Source organism: Onychomys torridus, chromosome 11 (genome assembly GCF_903995425.1).
Source record: "Onychomys torridus chromosome 11, mOncTor1.1, whole genome shotgun sequence".
Classification (NCBI taxonomy): domain Eukaryota; kingdom Metazoa; phylum Chordata; class Mammalia; order Rodentia; family Cricetidae; genus Onychomys; species Onychomys torridus.
In genome coordinates, this window is record NC_050453.1 from 20777388 (window position 1) to 20801273 (window position 23886).

Genomic DNA, 23886 nt, shown 5'->3' on the forward strand with positions numbered 1-23886 from the left:
CTAAGTCCCTTCCTGGTTGAGATCTCCATTAGGGAAACTACAAGGGAGAGTTCTGAGCTCCAGGATTACAGAGCAATCCAAAGGTTGCAAGTGATTACGCCTAGGAGCTAAGCAGTGGGAAATTGGACATCAGCAGGGTGAAGCCCACCAACCTTCAGTCTCTACCACCCCTAGGTTCAGGCTAGTGTGTCTACATGATCATTTCTCCACCCCCAACCAGACAAAGACACAGGAGATTTGAATCAGCTGGTAGAATGCTTGGAGCCTGCCCCAAGGGGTCCTGACCAGCAGAGAGGCAATCAGTGTTGGCACAGCCCATAAACCACACCCTCTGGCTGCTAGGCAAGCACCTCAACCAAAGCCAAGGAAGTCAAAGAGCGTAGACTAGATTCCCAGCAGGGACTGAGCTGAAGAAAGCCTTGAAGGAAACATACATCCGTCACAGCTGCACAGATTACCTTTCAGAGGGCTGGACAACTGCCTCATTATTTCCCTCCTTTCCTTCTCGAATTGTACTTCTAACTTCATTTTCATAGTTAATTGGTTCACACGTTTTTATTCTATTTCAAATCCACCCCAACCCCGCTTCTTTTCTGTGGTTCCAGAGGTTAGAACTGGGGCCTTGCAGATGCTTGGCAAGCACTGCAGCTAACTACATCTGTGGTCCTCCTTTTCTTCACAGTTTCCTCTCCTGTCTTCTCTTTTTCACATCTAATTTCTTTGTTTTTGCTCATTCTGCTCTAGTTTAGTTTTGATTTTTTTTTTTTTTTTTTTTTTTTGGACTCATAAAGACGTCTAGGCAGGGCTGGCATTGGATCCCACCTCCATGTTCCAAGTGCTGTGATTATGTGAGCACCGCACCCCGCATTCAAAGCGTAAGTTTTAATCCTTACTTCCCACTCCTTTCTCCCTTGTCTCTTTGCCCTTTTGTTTTTTAATTGATCAGCCCTGCCTCACATTGTTTACTTTTCTCTTCAGTCACTGCGACCTTCTGTTTTCTTACCATCATCAAGCTGAGTCATTGGGTCACTTCGCCCTTCATAGCTCCCTTGACTCACGTTTCTGCTCCTTTTCTATGTTTCTTTCTATGAAACATATGAAAATATAACAACATCTATTGTCTTGTATATTTATTATTTGCTGTTGTTTAAATGCATAACCACTTTTTTAGTTGGTGACAGTTGTTCTGATGATACTTTTCAGTTATGTACTGATGAATACTCAACCAGTTCATGCAGGGTTCAAATTTTTTTTTTTTCTTCCAGAGCTGAGGACTGAACCCAGGGCCTTGCGCTTGCTAGGCAAGCACTCTACCACTGAGCTAAATATCCAACCCCTCAGGGTTAAAACTTTTATGAAGATACAACTGTTAGCCATCTTTTAATTCCTTTGTTTTATTTTTTAAGATAAGAGACTCATCACTGGCCTAAGGACCCAAGATTTAAAGAAAAAAAAAATCCTTTAATAACTTTCTCAGTGCATAAAATAAAATCATATTCCTTTTTGTCCTCAGGTACTGGTAGTAAATATAATAGTGGATGTGTTAAAGCCATGGATACCCATTCCCATGAACACTTGGCCCCAAGTAGCCAGCAAGAAGAACACAACAGCCCAGAGCCAAGGCCATACTAAGGTTTATGACCCTCATAGATGCAGAAATACACAAGTGGAAAATGAAAAGCTGGCATAAATGAAGGAGCCTGGTGAAGTAACAAATGAATGACTATTGTTACAACTGCAACTTTATCCCTGGTCACTATTTTTTCCTAGACACAACGCTCATTAATCTTCAGCTTGTGTGTGAGGATAGCCTAGGTACAAATATTTATTTATGATTTATTGCACTATATCAAACTTCTTCCTTTTCTTTTCTCTTTTATTTTTTTGTGTATATGTGTAATGTATGAATGTTACTGTGAACCTGTGTGTGGAGGTCAGAGAAACCTTGGGTATAGTTCCTCAGGAGAGGTCCATCATTTTATTTTTCAAAAGGGTCTCCTCATTTGCCTTCATCTTGCCAAGTGTGTGAGGCTGGCTGTCCAGCCTGCCCTAGATCTGCCTATCTACAGGTTTCCAGCTCTGGCTTGTAAGTCCATATACTCAGTTTTTTTTATTTATGTGCTGGGAATGAAGTGCAGGTCCCAGAGCTTTTGAGGCAAGTGTTTTAAAGACTGAGCCATGCTTCCAACCTTTCCTCCACCTTCATCATTTCCCACTTTCAAACAATCCAAAAATCTAATCTGAAGTACAAGGAGGAAAGAAAACAACTTCAATCTGTATCTCTGGCTAGCTAGCACAAGGACTGGTGACATAAAAAAACAAGCTTGCCTTGTGGACAGGCTAATCCTCCCTGTCCTCAGAGGGACAGTAAGGGGCAAAGGAACTGTCCTCATCGGATCGGATGTGCTTTTCTAGCTATAACTAATCAGTGAGGACACTGACACACATGTATTTTATGCTCTAGGGACTGCAGAAAGCAGCTTATGCATCTTTTACAGCAGGCATCACATGACTATTGTTGAGCAGAACAGTTATGGCAAGCAGGACAGTCTCTCTTTGTGGCAGAATAAAAAAAGACATGCAACTGGAAGTGGACTTAGGCTTCAGAGATGCAAACCAGCACCTGCATAGACAAGGCTGGGGGCACTCACCCTTCCAGAGCCTGCTCCCCTTTCTTCTATAATGGATTTCCCTTTTCTGGAAGATCTCTACACCCTTGATATCTTCTCCAACTGAAGTTCTGCCCAGTGTGAACCATTTCCTTGGCCCTTCTCACCCTTTTCTCCTCATTTCAGAGGTCATCGGGAAGAAGGGAAGAATCATGGCGAGGGTAGGGGTATCAGAGTCACCTGAGGAGGTTGTTAATGCAAAAAATTCAATAGTTGGTTTAATTTCTTCTGCCATTTTTTTTCTTCTGTTCTTCTTCTTTGCTAGACAAACTACCTGATGTCCTGTGCTGAAGGGAACCCTGATTAGAATAGGCAAAGGGAAGGACGTTGTATTAGAAAGACTATCAGCCAAAGAATTCAGGGAAGAAAGAACTCATGGCATATAATAACTCTAACCACACCCCTTCCTCCAGATGAAAGGCATGCCCCAGAATGTAAGGTAGCTCTGAAATACACAGGCTGTAGTCTCCAGTAGGTATCACCAATGGCCAGTTTAGAACCCCTTTCCAAAGAGAACACTTGCCCAAGGTACAAAGGTGAATGGGCAGTGTCTGAGATCTGCCTCTTGCTCCTGTTTCTTTTTATGCGAAAATAAAAAGGGAGGAAATATTGGTCTGGTTGTCTCCCTAATTAGTGGTAATAAGAGTTAATCTTAGTTATGGTAAAACTGCTTTCAGGATTTCTTCAAATGTCACCTTTATTCTGAACCTTAGCTATGTCATCATAGTAAAGTCACTCCTTTAAAGTGACTTCTGTGGTGAATAATAATAATAATAATAATAATAATAATAATAAAATACAGCAGATTCCTATGAGGGAGGAGTGGTCTGATGGTTAAAACAGGACAGTGCATCTGTGAGGCCATATTAGCAACCTCAAGAATAGCCAACAAGACAGATCAAGAAAGAAGTTTGATATATTAAAAAAACAAACTACTCACTATTTGGAAAGAGTCATATGTCATCTATTCCTTCTAGAATTTTCCATGCAGTATTGGTTGCCTATATAAAATGCTAACTATGTCTCAATATGAAATAGCAACAGAATCAATCAAGATGCTCAAGCAATCTGAAATTTTAAGACTAGGTAAGACAGCTACACTCATTCCTCTTAGAAATACTGGTGTGAGTGAAAAAGTTCATAAGTATGTATAAAATAATACTCTAAGTAGGTTTTTAACTCCAGTGTTGTGATTTCAAATAAGGAAGATAATTGAGCAAACAAAAGATACAGAAATGTTAAGATGTGCATTGTAATTACAGAACATAAGTAAAACTATTTCCTGAAAAGGCGAAGCCATGTGCAACAAGGGTCCAGTGAGCAAAATGAGCAGTAGAGATACCTGAACTCCAGACATACCTCAGAATGAGTTTTTTGTTTTCGTTTTAGGTTTTGGTTTTGCTTTTGGTTTTTCAAGACAGGGTATCTCTGTGTAACAGCCCTGGCTGTCCTGGAACTCACTCTGTAGACCAGGCTGGCCTCGAACTCACAGAGATCCACCTGCCTCTGCCTCCCAAGTACTGGGATTACAGGTGTGTGCCACCACCACCCAGCTTCAGAATGTTTTGAACAAGCAAACTTTCTAGAAAATGGAGAAGCCAGGAGAACTTACTTCCAATCACTTTTTCTGGCCCATGAAAACTTTCATCCAATGATATAACACCAAAGAAGGTTGCCTCATGTAATGACTTAACTCTGTTTAGGTGGACAGTCTGACAATAAAATGAAGCTGAAATTTGAAAGTATCAACCACTGAATGAACTCAAAGTTGACTATCATTTATGGTCATTCCTTTAATGATTCCAAGGCCAACTGGAGCCTGGATGATACTTCCAGAGTCTCAAGCTTCTGGGCCTTGAAATCTCTCTAAATATGTTGTTTTCCTTCTTACCTTCAATTGGCCAACCAGACAATTCCCTTTAATTCCTGACTCTACTTGTTTCCTCCCTCTCTCACATTATATCACCAAATGCTCTAACTAACGGGAAGCCGCCCGCCATTCGTTTGTTGTCTTTGCATTCTATAATGGGTCATATTTCAAACAGACCCACGTTCCATTCACATTTAATAGAGAGGTAGGAAGACATACTTCTGTTTTAAAAAGCAAAGAATTCACTTTGGTTTCCTATATAACTGTGTTACATTCTTCCTGGAAGATTTAATGAGAGATTCAAGGAAACATCAGGTGATGGAGTTTTATTGTTCGGCTGGCTATGCACAACCTCCCTGTCTACCTTCTTTGTGTGTGCTAGCCTAAAGAAACTGGCGTTATTGAAATAGGAAAATTTTCACTTAAAACAAAACAAAATCCTCCAAAATGAAACAAGCCACAATAGCAAAACCAGCAGCTGAGTCAGGAGCCAACTTGGTGGCTTGGAAACCCAGGATTCCACCATAACAAGGCGTGCTCTGAGAACCCAGAGGATGCATCAATGAGAGCAAGCCTGTAGGATCTCTATAGTTAGAGCAGAAGAACTGAGTCAGAACCGTGGAGAGCTCCAAGTAGCCAGACTCAGGCCCAAGCTTTATGCTAGGATGAGACTTACTTCCTCCTCCTGAAGCCAAGCATGGCAACCAACTCAAAGAGGAGGCATGAGCAGGAGTAAGTGATGAGAGAATCCACTTAGGATAGATGTGTGGGGGCAATGCAGCCCATCACAGGCCCAGAGCTCAAAGGAGCTAGGCACCAGTGTCCACAGCAAGAACGATGACCAGTAGCTTTGCCCAATCTCTAGAGAAAAAATGACTACAGTCAATCCGAGCTTCTCAAACTGTCAGTCACAACCTCAAATAGGAACTGTAAAAGACAATAATAACCCATCCATGCTCATTCGGGTAATCCTATTTAAAATCAATGGGTCACAGGAATGAAAGAAGGAAGGGTTGGGGAGAAGGGTTTCCGTGTGAGAAGGAGTGGGGATGGGCAAGAAGGGATGAGGAAGGGAGGAAGGGAAGGAGAGAGGCAGGGATGGAGACGAGAGGAAAGAGACCAGAGAAACTCAAGTAGGGAGGTATAATCAAATTTTTACACATGCCAGGAACTTTTTAAAAAGAAAAAAGAAATGACAACTGTAGAAGGCATATGAATGTGCACTGATCAAAAATTAATGAAAACCCAAAGGCACAATGAATCTGTGGTGTTCGCAGCAGGCAGTGGGTGCCCATATTGTGTCAGCTGATGCTGCTGCAGCCTCAGTGCTGAGCACACAGGCACTCTGTAACATACAGTGCTGATAACCATGCCTCAGCTCAGATTTGAGACTATTTTATTTTTACCAAGCATGTGAAGTTCTTTCCTTGTATACAAATATGACATTTCACCATGGAACTAAAAGGCCCATTTTTTTCCTACCACTATTGTTCAGCATGTAAGCATCAAATTAATGCATCTTTGCACTAGATTATGTTAAAACATTTAACTTTTAATTTGCTGTCTAAATTGCTGATAAGTTTCATAAAAACTCAATCCAGAAATTTTGGCTTGGGGCGAAGATAGAATTTCTAACAATTTTTGAAATGGCCCTAAGTAACCTTCTTTCATTTTATACTATATATGAAGCAGCACACTCAACATTGATTATAAAAGCAAAATATCCATCAATTCTAAAAAAGATTGAAGATGCTCTGTGTCTTACAACATCAAATATTTAACCAGAATTTAACTCTTTATGTACAAATAAACAAAGATAACCATCTCATTAGTGTACCAATTTCCTTTATTGCAGTTTACTTTATTGTTTAATGGCAAAAATCAATGTATACCAAAAATTGCTTCAATAAATTTCTTTACAAATTATTATCAATAAATGCTAGATTTGTATATGTACGTAAGATAGCTATGTATCTAGAGCCACATTAAAAAGAAAATGTCCCAGACAACAAGCGTTTGGTCCAGAGTTAGTTGAGAAGTCAAAGAAGTATGACCTAGAGTAATGACAAGTACTTGCCCAAAACCACACAGCCTTGTTGCTGGCAGACAAAACAAAAATCAGCACAGAAGGCCAAATAACACAAAGCTTCCGTTTCACCACAAGCAGCCTACTCAAAAACCCAGATATCTACACTCGCCCAGGGAATGACACCCCGGGGTACTGGAAACCAGTTTCTTCCATGTTCGGTTTTTCCATGTCTTGTTTATGCTATTTGAAGCATTTTAGCTTGTCTTCTGCCCTTGCTTTACAGCTAGCTTTTTGGTCCTCTCCATGACCCTTGGTTATCTCTTTCCCTTTCCTCCTTCCCTACCTCCCTCTTTCCCTCTTTCCTTCCTAGCCCTAGCATATGGCAAAGGCTGGCTGAGGCTCCTGTAGATATAAACTACTTACTTAACATTTAGTGGTTTTGTTTATTTTTTAACATTCCCATCTTCTTCCTTCCCAGTCATTCTACTATGGTCTTCAAATTGACATAGTCTCCACCCCACCTCCATCTTCTCTCCATTATTATGTTATGCCATCTAAAATTATTATTTTTCACTATTGTAGGTTGTCTGCATTTCCTTCCCTTTGTTTTCTCTGCAGTGTTTAATGGAGTCTCCTTTTCTTTTCTTTTTTTTCCCCTTTGTTCCCTGTTGCTGTTTGCTAATTTCACTCAACTTACTGTCTTTCTTTATCTACCATCAAGTAAGTCATGTCTTACAATGCTCTGTACTGCCCTTGCTCTCACTGTCCTCTGAAGTTACTGGAGTCAATGTGGTGGTCATTTTTAAGTGTTTTTGTACTGGCTTTATCCATCACCTATGGTTGCTTCTTCCATAATAAACCAACTGTGGTTAGTCTGCTACCCTAAGAGTGGTGATGGACATCATCTCTAAGACGTCCCAGGGCTGAGTGTTTGGGGATATGTCAAGTTACATAAGTGACAGTCATAATCTACTGGAGAGAAATTATACTTCATCTTTACCAAAATCTAGTCCCACTTGGACACTATAAATATTTAAAGGAAACAGTATGAATGTCTGAAAATTATCAACCAATGACCTGGTCCCAGATGATGTGCAAGTCTCAACATAGAAAAAAAAAGAAACATGATATCATGGTAGCATGATTCTTGCAAAAGTAAACAAAGTCACAGTAATAGATTCCAGTAAGAATGATATACACGAAATCACAGACAAAGAATTCATAAGGATTGCAACAATGTTCAATGAAATCAAAAAGGGCATAAATAAACTGGATTAAATCAAAGAAAATACAAATAAACTGCTTAATATTAAAGAAGGCACTATGGAATATGAAAGATTAATCCAATGAAGAGGAGTACTATAAAAAACAAATCAAATTTTAAATATGAAAAACTCACACAACAACAACAAACCCCCCAAAACTCAGTAGTAAACTTCACCAGTTTATCAGGCCAAGTAAAACACAGAATGCCAGGGCTTGAAGATAAGGTGAGTAAATTGGAAAACTCAAACAGTGAGTACTTTAAAGAAACTAAATACATGAATAAGAAGTTTCAGGATGTATCTTTAAATACTCGATCATTTTAATTTACATCAAAATAATTTAGAGTTTGTAAAAATCTGTCCATTGTTACCAGCATCCCTTCCTATAGGCAAAAGGTAGGAACCATCAAAACTGTAATTAAATGAGTCAGAGAAGAAATAAAATCCTCATTTGCTCGACAATTATTCAAAAATTCTGTTGCTGTCCATGGTTTTTTTTTTTTAAAAAAGGGATACACTTTGCTATTATTAGCATGGCATCAATGTCAACTCCAGGTCCAATTTCTCAAAATTCAGTTCCCATAATCACATCTAAGAAGACAATTCTGAGCAAGAGAGGTGAGCAGGAAGCATGTGGGGCTAGGGGAAGCAGGTAACAATGGCCTATATTCATCTCCCTGAAAGTCTCAGACAGCAGCACACAGCGGGGGGCCTACTTCAGCGTTGACTGATTTACTGTGTTTTAAAATGAGCTTCAAGGAAATCTTTTACTCCCTGTCTCATTTGCAAAAGCCATACCTTAATTGTCTCTGCCTATCTAAACTAAATACATTCTTCAAGGGCCACTTCAGGTTGAATCTCTTCCATGCAGCCCAGTTAGAATCTGTTCAACTCCAGACCACCCACAATGCTTACCAGCTTCAGTATACACCATATAACCTGAAGAAGGACTCAAGTGTAGGGACCTGAATTATTTAGTAACTGTATCTAGAAACCTCTGTGCTCTCTCTAGCATTTTGGGGGATTTAACTGCTTCATGCATTTTTTTTTTTTTTTTTTTTTTTGAGATAGTGCCTCCTATAGCCCAGGCTAGCCTCAAACTTGCTATGTAGCTAAAGTTACCTTAAACTCCAGCTGCCTCTGCATCTAGCTCCAAGTACTAGGATCACAGAGGTGGGCCACCACATCCAACCACTCTGATATACTTGGCTTCTTTTCTCTGCTACACTTCCTGCTAAACTGGAGAGACTCTGCTGCCTTTGGGTCAAAGGGGGGAAAAGGTGCAATTGTGAAAGTTGTACTGTCATTATTATCATAGAGGTTCACCAGTGAGACTCAGGGCAGATCCTACCCTGTGTTTACTAGCGTTCTGCACAACAGATATTCTAAACTGATGGTGAAAAAAGAAATTTCTTATCACCTGCCCCAAAGCCTTGCACTGCTGTTCTATTCTACACTCTTTTAACCCTCGTGGCTACTCCATAAGGATAAACAGAATATATTAGCCATTAAAATCCAATGTCCTCTTGTTATATATCTAGCCTGCCAGAATAGTAATACCATCACAGTATTATGGTTATAAATCCCAATCATGCTTGAGCATGATTAAAGGTTGTACAACTAAGGTGCATTTTATCAAATATAATTTACCAGATGTAAAATAGTAGCAAGGTTAAGGATCATTAGCTAATTGCGCTTTCTTTTTATTACACTGCTAGTTTTTCATTTTAGACATTTACTTAGAAGTATATAAACATTTTTGGCCTAAAGAAAACAAAAACTAGATGTTATTATTGTTTAATTCATTGAATTGATTGGGTATGCTGTACACATAGTTATAGGAACAGCATATTCAAAAAATAATAAATCTTTCAACATCTAAAACAAATCCAGATTCCACAAAAACCTATGTTTGTCTAATTATAGCTTTGTATTTTGATGTGGTTTCTTATGTAAATACATTCTAAGGCCTGCAGCTGGAATATATTATATTAAAAACACATGTTAAAAGTTACGAAGTACCACAGGCTGGAGACATGGTTCAACAGCTAAGAGTGCTTGCTGTTTTTGCAAAGAACCTGAGATCAGTTCTCAGCACCCTTTTTGGGTAGATCACAATTGCCCTTTTTTGGCCTCAGTGAATCCTACACACTCATAAGACGTATACTATACAAACACACAAATACACATAAATAAAAATAAATCTTGAAAGTTCCAAAGTATTGAGTGTTTATTATGGATCCCCAAAGTAAATCTAAATAGTCATACTAAAGGATATTTGGTGTTTCCAAAACCATTTTAGGTTTTCAGTCTATAAGCCAAATGTAGCGAAAACACCAACCTGCTAATACTCGGGTTATCATTGAACTACAGCCTTTAAGGCACTGTAAGACTATCCACCACCAACTACAATGCAATGGGACTTGAAAATCTAAAAATGGATGCTTCCTGAAACTCAAAGATAAACTAGACACCCTTGTATACTTTTCATAGCAGTATTAATGTCAGACAGTTTGAAAATGGAGAACACACATCTGCCAAATTCCTCAGCACAGCAGGAAGCAGGAGTTTCAGGGAAACTGTCATTTTGGGGCAGCATCCTCAGAGGTTCTGTATTAGGTGGGTCCATGCAGGGTGAGTGGAATGTAGGTGCTTCTTTGCCCATCATTACTGAGTGTTTCCAACATTCAAGTCTCAGAGTTTAACTGCTAATGTATAATGGCAAGACAGAATAGAAGGCCAATTATCCAACCCCTTATCACAACTGGACCAAATGTGAATTTTAATTAATCCATTCAATGTCTCCTCTTATCCTAACTAGTAGGTTTTTCCATTTTAACCACTTTTCCAAAGGCTGAAACCACCAGGATGTATTTAACCTTCATAAACAGTTTTTCTCCTTAACTGTTTTTGGAAGAACATTTTAATCTGATAAAGAGAAGAAATCCATGATAAGGTTTATCAAAATAAGTGGTTACACAGATACCAGCCAAATATGTAGACAATCACACAGATTCTTCTAATTCACTGGTTGCCCTCTGTGTGTACATTTACATTGTGGGCAGCATGTTCCCATGGACTCTTCCTAAGCACAATTAGATCCTATCCGTTGAAGGCACACTTTGGAGAGGCTTTTATGTGTTGTCGGGTAAATACATAGATAGATAGATAGATAGATAGATAGACAGACAGACAGATAGATTAGATAGGTGGGGTAGGTAGGTAGGTAGGTAGATAGGTAGATAGGTAGATAGGTAGATAGATAGATTAGATAGATAGGTAGGTAGGTAGGTAGGTAGGTAGATAGATAGATAGATAGATAGATAGATAGATAGATAGATAGATAGATAGATTAGACACATCACCTACCACTGATGAAGTTAACCACAGTGGCTGTCTGCTTCTATTCACTATTTATATACCACAAATTGTCTTCCTTTGTACTACTTACAGAAGATTATGTGTCTAGAAGCATTACATCATCAATCAGATACATTTTTATTTAACTGAGAAAGTGTCATGTATGGCATCATAGTTTTTGAACTTGTCATAATCTGTTAGGATGTGAAAAAGTTTGTTCAAAGTGTTTTTACATACAATTATATAAGTCTAACTACAGTTCATTAAATATTTAGAATAGAAAAATAAATATAAACTTATTTTTAGGTTTGGATGAGACTCCATATATATTCAAAGGAGATATTATGCATCCGTATTTATCATTTACTTAGGAAGAAAAAAGATTCTGGAGAAAACAAAGCCCTGAATTGGAACCATACTGTGCCCTGAATAAACTGGGAATATGATAGACTCCTTCTGATGCAGCACTTCTGTGTACCATAAGCTAATGTCTATCTTTCTTATGAGAGTGGGGGATTAAATGAGATAATGGAAGAGAAGTACTGAAAGCAGCAAGGTCACATGACAAATAGCTGGCCCAGTGTAACTTGTACTTTATGTGGCCACTGCTCTCTAGCCGCTATTTCCCATTTCCCAAAAAATATATTTCCTCCTTATGTCACTGTGGATCCACAGTCGACTAGAATTTTCTGTTTTGATGCATTATTTTATTACCAAAAGTTTTCTGAATTAAATTCTCTTATGGTCCCTGATCCTAAACTCTAAATTTAATCTTTATTTAATGATGGGGAGTTACTGTTTATATTCATATATCATTGATCACCATCAGAGAAGGGAAAGGGGCAGGCTAAATGTGTTCTGGCTCTAAAATATTCTTCAAAGTGGGGCCAGAGTCTAAGATGCTCTAACACAGGAACCAGACGAGTTGTTATTTCTAGATTTGCTTCTATTTTGTAAGAGATAAGGTTATGATTGGGAGTTAGCTCAATATACAATTTTGATGTCCTGTTGCACTCATTTATATCACTTATTTATCAGCACTTCCATCAGGCTGTCATGTGATCAATTCCTCTCACCTTCTCAGCTAACTTCCTGATTCACATTACTGTAAAATAGAGATAAGTAAAGAACATAACCAGAATAAAGATGAAAATGTGTTTCATGAGTGAAATACAAAATGCTGTATTTTCAGGTTATGGTTTTGATTTTTTGTTTGTTTGTTTTTTTTATTTCACAAAGGATTTAGAAACACAACGTAAGAATTACTATTTGATGTGCTGTTGGGAGAATCACTCTCTTTTGCAATATACCAAAGAGCAGTGTGCCCAGCAGGAAATGTCCCCACGATGACAGTGGAAACATCCCAGGGACTCTGTTAGACACTAGTTCTTTTCACCAGGACCTCCCTTGCAAGAAGACAGATCACTGGAAAATCATTTTGTGATTTTTAAATATTTAAAGAAAAGCAGAACTTCTAGTTTCCATTGTATATAAGAATTATTTCTTGAAATACCTCCATAAATGTAGGCCTTGGCATTAAAAGCTATTCATTTTATTGGGAATGAATCATGAGATAGCAAATGTCTTCACATACCACTAGAACACATTTCCTGTAAAAGACAATGTCCCTACACACATCCTGAGAATATACTTTCCTTAAACAAAATCCAAAATTTTCTCAAAGAACTAGGATATATTTTTCTTCCAGATGTATCCAAGCTAAATAAAATTAGTATAGTTTTTTTTTTCTATAATATATCACTTTGAGGCAGACTCCCCCCCCCCCCCCCGTCTCCACAAAACAAAAGGAATTTAAAAATTGATTTGAACTCAGTTCTAATATCAGATCAAATTGCAAAGCTTATGAGGAGTCAGGATAGGGGGACTTTCAGAAAGATTGTTTGAAACTGAAGACCAACAGTTGGGTTACTAACAGTGAATGTGAATTAGGATACTAGCAAAGTATCCTTACCTAGACTTTACAAAATGTCTTGGTGATAAGATGAGGTAATTCTGCTGGATTGGTGCTCAACACAGACATAGCATTTACATGCAAAGAGGTCATCTCATGCCAACAATTTTAATTTAAAGTTTTGATGAGACATACGTCATATTTCAGGAAGCCAGCAATGGAATACTATACCAAATACAAAAGTTCTACAATGTCGGGCAACATATGAGCTATCTTTCTTATCTGAATCCCTTTAATGAAGCTTCTGGTATTGGGAGATGCAGAGGGAATGATTTGTTTAGCTGAGTATCCATTCTCTGTAGAAGAGACTTCCCATGTTACAGTCAAGTGCCTTTTTTGGCTACCCAGTTCTCCTCCATATTCTGCACTCTCTGCTCCAATTTTGCATGGACCACTTTCCATCTCTGGCATGGTCCATGAGAATAGATAAGATGACCCAGCCTCATAGTGCTCTATACAAATGTAACCTGGGAAGTGTCTTTAAAAATACATATCTGAGAAAATGTGGACCCTTCCATTACCCTAGCAGAGTCATATTGTTATTGTGACAAATGCTGTTCTGGATTTTAATCTCTGTTTAAGAATACTCAGGGATATTTATAAGCCCTTCTCCCTCAACCAGCTAACGTGTTAATTTAATAGGTACTTTTTGATATTTGATAAATATTTATGCAGTGTCTTATTTACTAGTGATTGACCTACAACTGCCATAAATACAATATTACAATAAATATTATCTCAGTAAATATTCAATATTTGTCTAGGTTTATATCTTTATAAAATGCCTAGGGTTAGCCTGGCTACACAGTCAGCTATTGATTCCAGGAGTCTGGTTGTCCCATTCTAATCCATGCATCATCCCTAGATAGATTAGGCAGTGTCCAATTTGGAAGTGTTATCTGCTTTAAAATATCAATAGAAGTAATACAATGCCATATACTTGGTTGAAATTTCTTTTTTTTTTTTTTTTTTTTTTTTTTTGGTTTTTCGAGACAGGGTTTCTCTGTGTAGCTTTGTGCCTTTCCTGGAACTCACTTGATAGCCCAAGCTGGCCTTGAACTCACAAAGATCTGCCTGCCTCTGCCTCCCGAGTGCTGGGACTAAAGGCGTGAGCCACCACTGACCGACTTAGTTGAAATTTCTACATCAGATGCAGAAAGTCAAGGACTCGACCTTGACTCAACCCTTGGCTATCATTGATATTGAAACTGGGCCAGAAGAACACTGGGACACTGGCCTCATTTCTTTTCACTGAGACTGACCCCTCCCCAGTTTCTTCTCCCTCACCACTGCAAAGTTACAAAATATAGATATTCCCCTATTCCATGGTGATAGATTGGCACCAATAGCAAATATCTACATCTCACTACCATGGAGTCTTGCCAGTTCTTGCTGAATGGCATCCTAGAGACTAAATTTAGATTGTTATTTCATGACCAAGTCCAGTGGGTCTACCCATTCAAAATGTTCAGAAATGTGTTTCTTCAGACACCTGTTCTTTCTTCTTCTGAATCATATCACAGGCTAGATCAAAGGAGCTACCGTGAAATAGAAATGTTAGAAGGAGGCAGAACTTTCTTCCATATTTCAAGGACAGTACAGCTGGGTTTTTATCAGCATTCACTTAAGCTATAATGCTAAGAGCTAGACTTAATTCATGCTTTTCTCTTTCTATGCATGTTAACACTCAGATGAACTTGAATAAAGAGAAACAACACCAACCAAGAAGAAGCAATGATGGAGGTTCTGGAAATAGATGCTAGTGAATAAAATGATCAGGGCACTCTCTCTGGACAGTTTTAGTCGTTCTTACTAAATGAATCTTACTTAATGATACATTCTAAAATTCCACCCCTTCCTTGCTATCTGTAGAATGTTCAAGGGGGCACACCAAGTCCATAAACCATTTCAAAGCTTGTCTTCTAATGAAAGTTTACACTTTAGCAAAAGGCCCCTCCAATCCGAAAGTACAGGAATACTCACTTGTTTAGCCTTTGTCTTTGAGATTGTATCAGAAATGGGTTTCTTTTTTTCCTTTACTGCAGTTTTAGAAAATAATTCTTCAAATTCATGACAATCTATGGATGGCTCTTCGATCTTTTCCCAAATAAGTGAAGGGCTGGAATCTCTAAAATTAAGCAAAAGAACAATAAAATGGCCATCCAAAGTCCCATGTCATGATGAGCAAAAACAAAGAGGATGAATAAAAGGAGGGGGGCAGGGAAACACAAGGAGAAAGATCTAGAAGAAAATGTTTTATCAGCTTGACGAAGTGGTTAAAATGTCATCTATATGAATAACACATAAAATAAAATAAACGAATGAATAAGACATTTGTCCAGAAATTATATTCTCATTTCCTTCCTTATCAAGTCACTCTATGAAACCATCAAAGCAAAGCCTCTCTCAGAAGGGGCTAGAGGAGCAAGGAATGTTTGATTTCCTACATCCCAAAGTTATTTTCCACCTTCTCCCCTGTATTTAATGACCAAGCCTCCAAGCACTGTCTTCCTGAGACTGGGGATCAGAATATGTGTGGACAAACAGTATGTGACCTGAATGCTTGGTGAACAAGTCTTAGTTCATGATGGTCATTGCCAACCATGACTATGTGACATGGCCTTGTTTCTCTAGAAGTGTCAGGGCATTCCCACATTTGATTCAGTCTAGATGATTATTTAATGGTTAAAACAAAATAAAACCAAAAATCAATCAAACAAACAACAACAACAAAAATCATATCCCCAAGGCTAGGTAAGGTAGCATACACCTTTAATCCCAACTCAAGAGGCCGAGGCAGGTGAATCTCTCCGTGAATTCAAGGCCATCTTGGGCTGCACAGCAAATTCTAGGCTCAGCCAGGAATGCATTATGAGATCCTATCTCAAAAATCAATCAATTAATTGATTAATGCACAATGTGCATTTATATGCAACCATGTGTGGATGTATGTACGTATGTATGTACATATGGATGGATGGATGGATGGATGTACTATGTATGTATATTTCTGGAGCTGAAGAGATGGCTCAGAAATTGAGCACTCTTTCTTTTAATTATTATTATTTAAACTGTTTGGCCTAATGGCTCAGGCTTCTAGCTATCTGGTTCTTACATCTTAAATTAACCCATTTCTATTAATCTATACTTTGCCACATGGTTCGTGGCTTACCAGTACCTTACATCTCGCTTGTCATGGCAGCAGCTGGCAGTGTCTCCCTGCCTCAGCCTTCTACTTCCCTAAATTCTCTTTTTTGCTTGTCCTGCCTATACTTCCTGCCTGGCTACTAGCCAACCAGTGTTTTATTTATTAACCAATCAGAGCAACACATTTGACATACAGAACATCCCACAGCACTACAACAAATGTAGATGTAACCGAAATTGAGCACTCTTACTGCTCTCCCAGATAATATGAGCTCAGTTCCCAAGCACCCACATGGGGCAACTAACAACCATCTGGAGCTCTAGCTCCAGGAGATCTGACACTGTCTTGTAGCCTCCACGTGTACTTACACTGATGTACTATACACACATACATGTCAATAAAGAAGAAAAAGAAATCAATCCTTATAAAGTATATATATTTCTAAGAAAATGTTCTTTATATACACACTGCCACCCACCTGCCCACTGTCATTTTCTTTCTCAATACCTCCATGCTTGTGTAGTGCCACTAAGAAAGAGTAAATGTCATTTATAAAAAGCAAAATAATGAGACAGAACATCAAGTCCTGGACCTAAAGAAAATGAGTTTGACTACAGTTTAAAATGATTCATCAGTGTATCTAAGTGATAAGACACTCATGCAGAGAATGGACTGAAAAAAAAAAGGAGTCAGGGAACTTTGCATATCCTCTCCTAGATGGATTTAGTGAGGAAAAAAAATCAATACAAGATGTGCAAGGTAATGCTATTTATTCCTAAATGCACACCACTTAGTTCAAATGTGTCAAGGAATTGTGATCAATTAGAATAAAAAGGGCCAATGGCTTTTAAAGTTGTGTTTTCCACCTTCTCCCCTGTATTTAATGAACAAGCCTCCAAGCACTGTCTCCCTGAGACTGGGGATCAGATTATGTGTGGACAAACAGTATGCGACCTGAATGCTTGGTGAACAAGTCTTAGTTCATGATGGTCATTGCCAACCATGACCATGTGACATGGCCTTGTTTCTCTAGAAGTGTCAGGGCATTCCCACGTTTACTTTACACACATTATTTGGATGTGTTATGCCTCTCCAGAAAGGCTTCGTATGAATAACACTGCATCATAATGCAAATCTGGACCCTTTAAAGGTGGAGAATTCTTCCTGCAAAGCTGCTTTGCCTATGGACTTGATTTACATTTTTTTAAGCCATTGGTCAGACATAGAAATTTCAACAGTCAAAGCAGAGTGTAAACAATTGTGCAACAAAAGGACATGCTTCTCTGCCCTGCTTCTTTTACCGACAATCCTCGCTTTAGACGGTTTGAGTGTAGAAGGCAGTCAAATCCTCTAACTACAGTCAAATCACTTATGCTAAGAAAAAAAAACCCTTTATCCTTAAAAAAAATTAACACTATAAACCAATATAATATGCATCTCAGTCAGAGATGCACACGTTGTTTTTTCAATCTTTGATATTGCGGGATAAAAGTCTGCAATGCTCCATAAATTGCTTCAGGAAACATTGGAGTCAAAATCCTACAAAAGTTTTATAGGTGTACTTAAAATACATTAAATTATACTTCCCAGACAAAATTCCACAGCAAGGTGTCCCCTGGTGGGAACAAACTACAGGGATAAGCTCACTTTAGGGTTACCTTTTACTATGGAGTTGAATTCTTGTCCAATAGAGAGGCTTCATTGGCCGGCAAGGCTCAATTGGGGGCTTCCTAGCCCCTCTGTCCTGATTCATTCCCAATCCAAATAAGCCAGTTGGCAATGGAGGAAAAAGAAATCCACACACTTGTGGTGCTGGTAAAGTGCTACTCCCAACTTGTGAGGAGAGTGAAGGACCTGAGCCAGGCAACAGAGGGGGTGGAGGGATGCCTGCCCCAGGAGGAGGTGGGGCTGGAGGAATCCCCATACCTGGTAGAGGAGGAGGTGGAGGAATGGCAACTCCAGGAAGTGGAGGGGGAGGGGGTATGCCCACTCCAGGAAGTGGAGGGGGAGGGGGTATGCCCACTCCAGGAAGTGGAGGGGGAGGGGGTATTCCCACTCCAGGGAGAGGAGGGGGAGGGGGTATGCCCACTCCAGGGAGAGGAGGGGGAGGGGGTATGCCCACTCCAGGGAGAGGAGGGGGAGGAGGTATCTCCACTCCAGGGAGAGGAGGGGGAGGGGGTATCCCCACTCCAGGGAGAGGAGGGGGAGGAGGTATTCCCACTCCAGGGAGAGGAGGGGGAGGGGGTATCCCCACTCCAGGGAGAGGAGGGGGAGGGGGTATCCCCACTCCAGGGAGAGGAGGGGGAGGGGGTATCCCCACTCCAGGGAGAGGAGGGGGAGGGGGTATCCCCACTCCAGGGAGAAGAGGGGGAGGGGGAGGAGGGGGAGGAGGGGGTATTCCCAGTCCAGGAAGAGGAGGAGGTGGGGGAGGGGCTGGCAGCATTTCTGTTCCCTGCAGACTGGTGGGTTGTGGGGCTGTTGTACTGGGCAGAGCAGGCACTGTTATGTCAGAGAGACAGGGAGGCGGGGGAATTGCCATGCCCAGGCCAGGCATGAAGCTGGAGGACTCTGTACAAGGCAGAGGTGGTGCAGGTGGAATATTACAGATGTTTCCAAAGGAGGAGAAAACAGAAGGTTCATGGCTGGTTTCCGACGCAGTATGCAAAGAAGGGTGGGGGGGCTGTCCTTGACTTTCAGACCCAGCGAGAGGAGGAGGAGGAGGAGGAGAGAGCTGTGATGCACTCTGCAGGGCTGGTTGGGCATCAAGCTGGACTGATATTCTCCTTGGAGATACAATCAAAGAAATCTCTGAACAGAATTTTGTCTGAGGTCCAGTGGGTGTGGGTAGAACCGCTGACTCTCCACTTTCAGTGGCAAGTGGGCACAGGGGACCTTCCAGAGGTGTCTTTAGAGGCGGCAGTGTCAGGATCCCACCCTCTTCTGTAGGGGAAGTCTGTATTGATTTTGCCTCAAGAGTTCTCGGAGGTTGTGCGACTTTCCCGTGCAATCTGAGAGCATCCAGACCAACTTCTTCAGAGGCTGGGAATCCATTCTCAAGGCCTGGAAGGCCTCTGGGCCCCTCCAAGTCTAGGGCTGGATATTGCTTTTCTAGCTCAGCGATCTTTGTCCTCAGATCCTCAATGGTCTGTTCAAGTTGCTGAATTACAGTTGCCTGTCCTTCAGACTTCACATCGAAAACTTCCTGAGAAACAAGGACAGGCACAGTGAGTAAGAAATTGAAAAAATATCTGAAGAGGAATGAGAAATTAAACAAAGTCACACTTGGGTGGTCTCTCCTAAAAGATCCTGCCACAGAAGGAGTCTATTGAAATTTCCATGTGGACCCTCTTTTCCACCATTGGATTTGAACATGGTTCACACATACTCCAATCGGATCCTAAGGTCCATCTCATCTTCATACAAAGTCATTGAGGATGGGCAACCATGATGGTTAGTTTTAGATGTCAACTTGTTACAAGAGAGAGTCACCTGGGAAGAAACTGTTACGGAGAAAGTATCTATATCAATCAAGGCATGTCGGTGAGGCTGTCTTGAGTACCTTCACTGAGGTGGGATGCAAATATCCACCCTGACTGGGCCCTGAACTAGTGAAGAAAACTAGCTGAGCAGAAGCTAGTGAAGAAAACTAGCTGAGCAGAAGAAAGCAAGCAGCACATGTAAGCATCCACTCAATTCTCTCTTGACTGGGGATGTGTCCTGACTAGCTGCTTCTGAGTTACTGCCTTGACTTCTTGGTGATAGACTGTAACCCAGAATTATAAGACACACATCCTTTCCTCTGATGACTTGCTTTTGGTCAGGGGGTTTTATCACTATAATATAAATAAAACTAGACTAGTACCCAATGTTAATATTCTGATCCTGCTCCTTGGGGCCACTCTGCATCCTGACATAAAAGCCTCTGCTTAAGGAAAAACTTGGCCCCTTCCTCTCTCTCTCTCCTTTTGTATCTCCTCCCAGGAGGTGTGCACATCTCTCTCTCTCTCTCTCTCTCTCTCTCTCTCTCTCTCTCTCTCTCTCTGTCTCTTTCTCTCTCTCTCCCTCCCTCCCTCCCTTCCTCCTTCCCTCTTTCTGTCCCTCTGCCTCTTTATCTCTCTATTATAATAAACTCTTGGATGCAGTGTCTGGGTTGTATATTACTGGCCACCCCTGCCATGCACACATGGAGTGGGTCCTCTGCCAGCCCTCCACCAAATCTGCCCAGCATGTTTCCCTGCATGAAAGGAATACCCGGGGGTGGGGGGTAATAATAAATCATAATACCCAAGAAAGGGAAGAATATTCTACAAGACAAATGTTTGCCTTCCTGACTGTGAATTGATGCTATTTGGGAGTTTTCTAGAGACTTTGGAAATAACTCTAAATTTTAAAGACAATTACTAACTTTGAAAAGTGGTCATAAATCTCCAATAAGATTATGTGAAGTACTATTGACATAATAAAACCATGGGTCCACATTGTAAATGTGTGTCATAATCCTGATATCATGTTCACTATAATTTTAATATTTTACTCAAAGCATTTCAGTAAATATTCACAGATGGTTCTGCAGAACTTACAAGAGTAGACACTTTAAATGGGCAAAATTTTGAAGGCTGCGTATGTTTTATGTAAACTTAGGCACACACATGAACCCTTACATCACTAGTTTTCAACAACATTCACACAAAAGACCAAAGTGTTAATATACGAAAATGGTGTCATATATTGTTTAGGTAGTCCATGGCAAAAGAAATATCTATTATAAACAGTTTTATTTCCCATTTGACCAATACACCAATTCCCATACTATAACTATGATGCTAATAAACATAAGTAACCAAGACACAAAATTCTACCACTCAAGCTCATCTTAACAAGTCTTTGATCATTCAGTTTTTTCTTATGACACTGGATTACTTAAATGTGTAGATCATGCCCATTTTCCTGGCACACTAGTAAAAGTGACCTCTAAATATTGATCAATATTTCTCAAGTTATCTTAGTATAAAACTAGACTTCTTATTTTTCCACTAAGGGTTATAAAAAAGGTTCCTTTAGGGCCAGCAGGATGACTCGGTAAGTAAAGGCACTCACCACCAAGTCTGACAACCTGAGTTTGATCCCCAGAGCCCACATGCTACTCCTGACAGTTGTCCTCTGCTCTCCACAAGCACACTGTGACTTTCATGTGCCCCCTACACACACACAAAATAAACAAATAAGTGAAAAAGTGAAAATGTAAGTTCACTGATGAATGAAATGCAGGAAATAAATGACAGAAGAGAGTTCCTAAACCTAATTCTTAAGTCATATTCATGAAGCTAATTCATTTCCATCACCAATTTAAATATACTAAAACTAGCATGAAAATATAGGACAACTAGAAAAATAAAGTGAAAGGAGAAAATGATAGTGCCATAGTGGCCTCACACTGTAACAGCCATTACAGTCCTTCCAACAAAGACTGACACCCCCACATTCACAGACCATCTACTCAAAACACACACCAAAGCCCAGTATGGAGCTATAGCAGCAGCAACAGGGAATATTTGGAGATTTTAAAATTCTAATTACAAAACCAGTCAGCCAAAGGTAAACAAACAAATCAACCAATCGTATTGCACATGATCACTGGTACCAGACAAAGACTGTCGCAAGGGTTCACCACAATAGGACCATAGCTATCTTGTGTCACAACATCAATGATTACTCCTAAATAACCCCCATCAGCCTTCCCTCTCAATAATTTCCCAGAACATTGGAGTGGTATGTGGAGCTTTATGGCTGGGCCCTCGGGCCAGGAATGCCCCAACATTGATATTAGTGTGAAATAAACCAGGTGTGCTCTGACTTGGATGAAGCCACTTTTGACTTTACCAACATAGACAACTTGACTTCTGACTAATAGAGGGGGTTTGTGGCTCTCGCTGCTGCCCAGGCCCACACTTCTGTTTAAGTATTAATCAGTTGTGATCCTCAAGCTGTCTTCCCTTCTTCAGTACCACAGCATCCTGGAACCAGTTCTCAGACTAGGACTAGACTGCTCAGAGCAATCTCTTGAGTGAAATCCACTCTTGACAATGTTTTAACTGTTGGCTCACCCAACTAAAAGCTTCCTTCTTCTGTTTATAGAAATGGGCAGACTATGGTATTTACAGATTCCCTTGCGGCTAGGTTTAACCTAGTAGGTGAAGTTATGGAGAGGTCTAGAAGTGTGAGGATTTGAAAACTTGAAGCTTCTCTAGAACGAGACTACAATTTGCACTCTAATTTGTGACTGTCACCCCCAAAGGTTTCAGATTTCCAGGTAGATTAAGAATCGAAAGCTGAAATGTTCACCCTAGAGAACATCCTTCAAACTTTCCCATTGCCCTTTTTAAACAATCTTATTAAAACATCTTATTAAGTGGTGATGTCTCTTGTGTTTAACTCATTTAGCAACAAAGCCTAATTGGTAGAAAATATACCAATATTTCAAATTTAGTTATGTGGGGGGTGGGCAGTGTTCTGTTCCAAAAGAACAAAATTTAAAAGCTAAATGACCATATCATTTACTTGATCGGGGCTGGGCCTCAGTGGTAGACACTTGCTGAGCATGCATAAGCCTTAGCTTCGAACCATGTAATGAAGCGAAGGAGAGAAGATTAGAACACTTTCATCATAACAGGGAGCTATATAAATTCTACATTTAAAATTATTTCTTAGTAAAAAATTTTGGGTAAATATGTGATCCTACGATCCATGATTCCAGTGTTCCATCTTCACTTTTTCTGATGCTAAGAAACACTACAGCTTCTGAAAGATGGGCAATTTCTCCTAACATGGCATTTGTATTGTGTGACTTAAAACATCATGAGACCCTTGATAAACTAATCCCGGGAGAGATCATATTCTAATTATATTAAAATAACAGTTTTGAGCACAGGAGCTAGTGAGAGGTGCTTTGTGAGAAACGGGAGCACTTGAGGCTGAGCTAAATACTGTATTAAATTTACTCATTTATTTGATTTATTTGGTGGCACGAGGCACTGAACCTAGGACCTCATGCATGCTACCCCACTGAGAGCTACAATTAGCCCTTGCTAGATTGATTTGTCTTTCATTTTGAGGCAGGGTGTCACTATGTTTCCCAGACAGACTTTGAATCTCTGCTGCAATCCAGACAGTCTTTAAATTTGTAATCCCCCTGCTTCAGCCTTTGAGTAGCTCAGATTCCAGGCCTGTAACACCAGGCCTACTTATACATATTCAATTTACTAATATGTATTTTTCATGTCTTTCATTTATTTTTTTACATAAGGAAATAACTAAGACACTTAAATAATTTTTAAAAAGCTAAGAAAATAAGGAATTGATAATACAGAAATACACATATTCTCTAAGCTTCAAAGATTTTCAAGTATGTAACATAGTAAGAAGTCGAACTCAGATATGGCAGAGGAAACAGTAATAGGAGAATAAAATTCCAAAACTCAATCTATAACAAACATGGTAGTTAGCTGTGTGGTGCCAGGAAGTGCAGAGTTAAGGAATTCTTGAAGGTATTAATAATCACACTACAAAGACAAGA

General features: G+C 39.8%; 1 protein-coding gene across 1 annotated transcript in view; it reads right to left on the reverse strand.

Annotated features, from left to right (window-relative positions):
* Fmn2 (formin 2) overlaps positions 1-23886 on the reverse strand; it is a 351969-nt gene that overhangs the window by 237225 nt on the left and 90858 nt on the right. Inside the window, exons 5-6 of the mRNA XM_036202265.1 lie at positions 17972-19515; positions 15149-15293 (exon numbers count right to left, since the gene is read on the reverse strand). Coding sequence (XP_036058158.1) covers positions 15149-15293; positions 17972-19515 — 1689 coding nt within the window. The remainder of the gene's footprint in view (positions 1-15148; positions 15294-17971; positions 19516-23886) is intronic.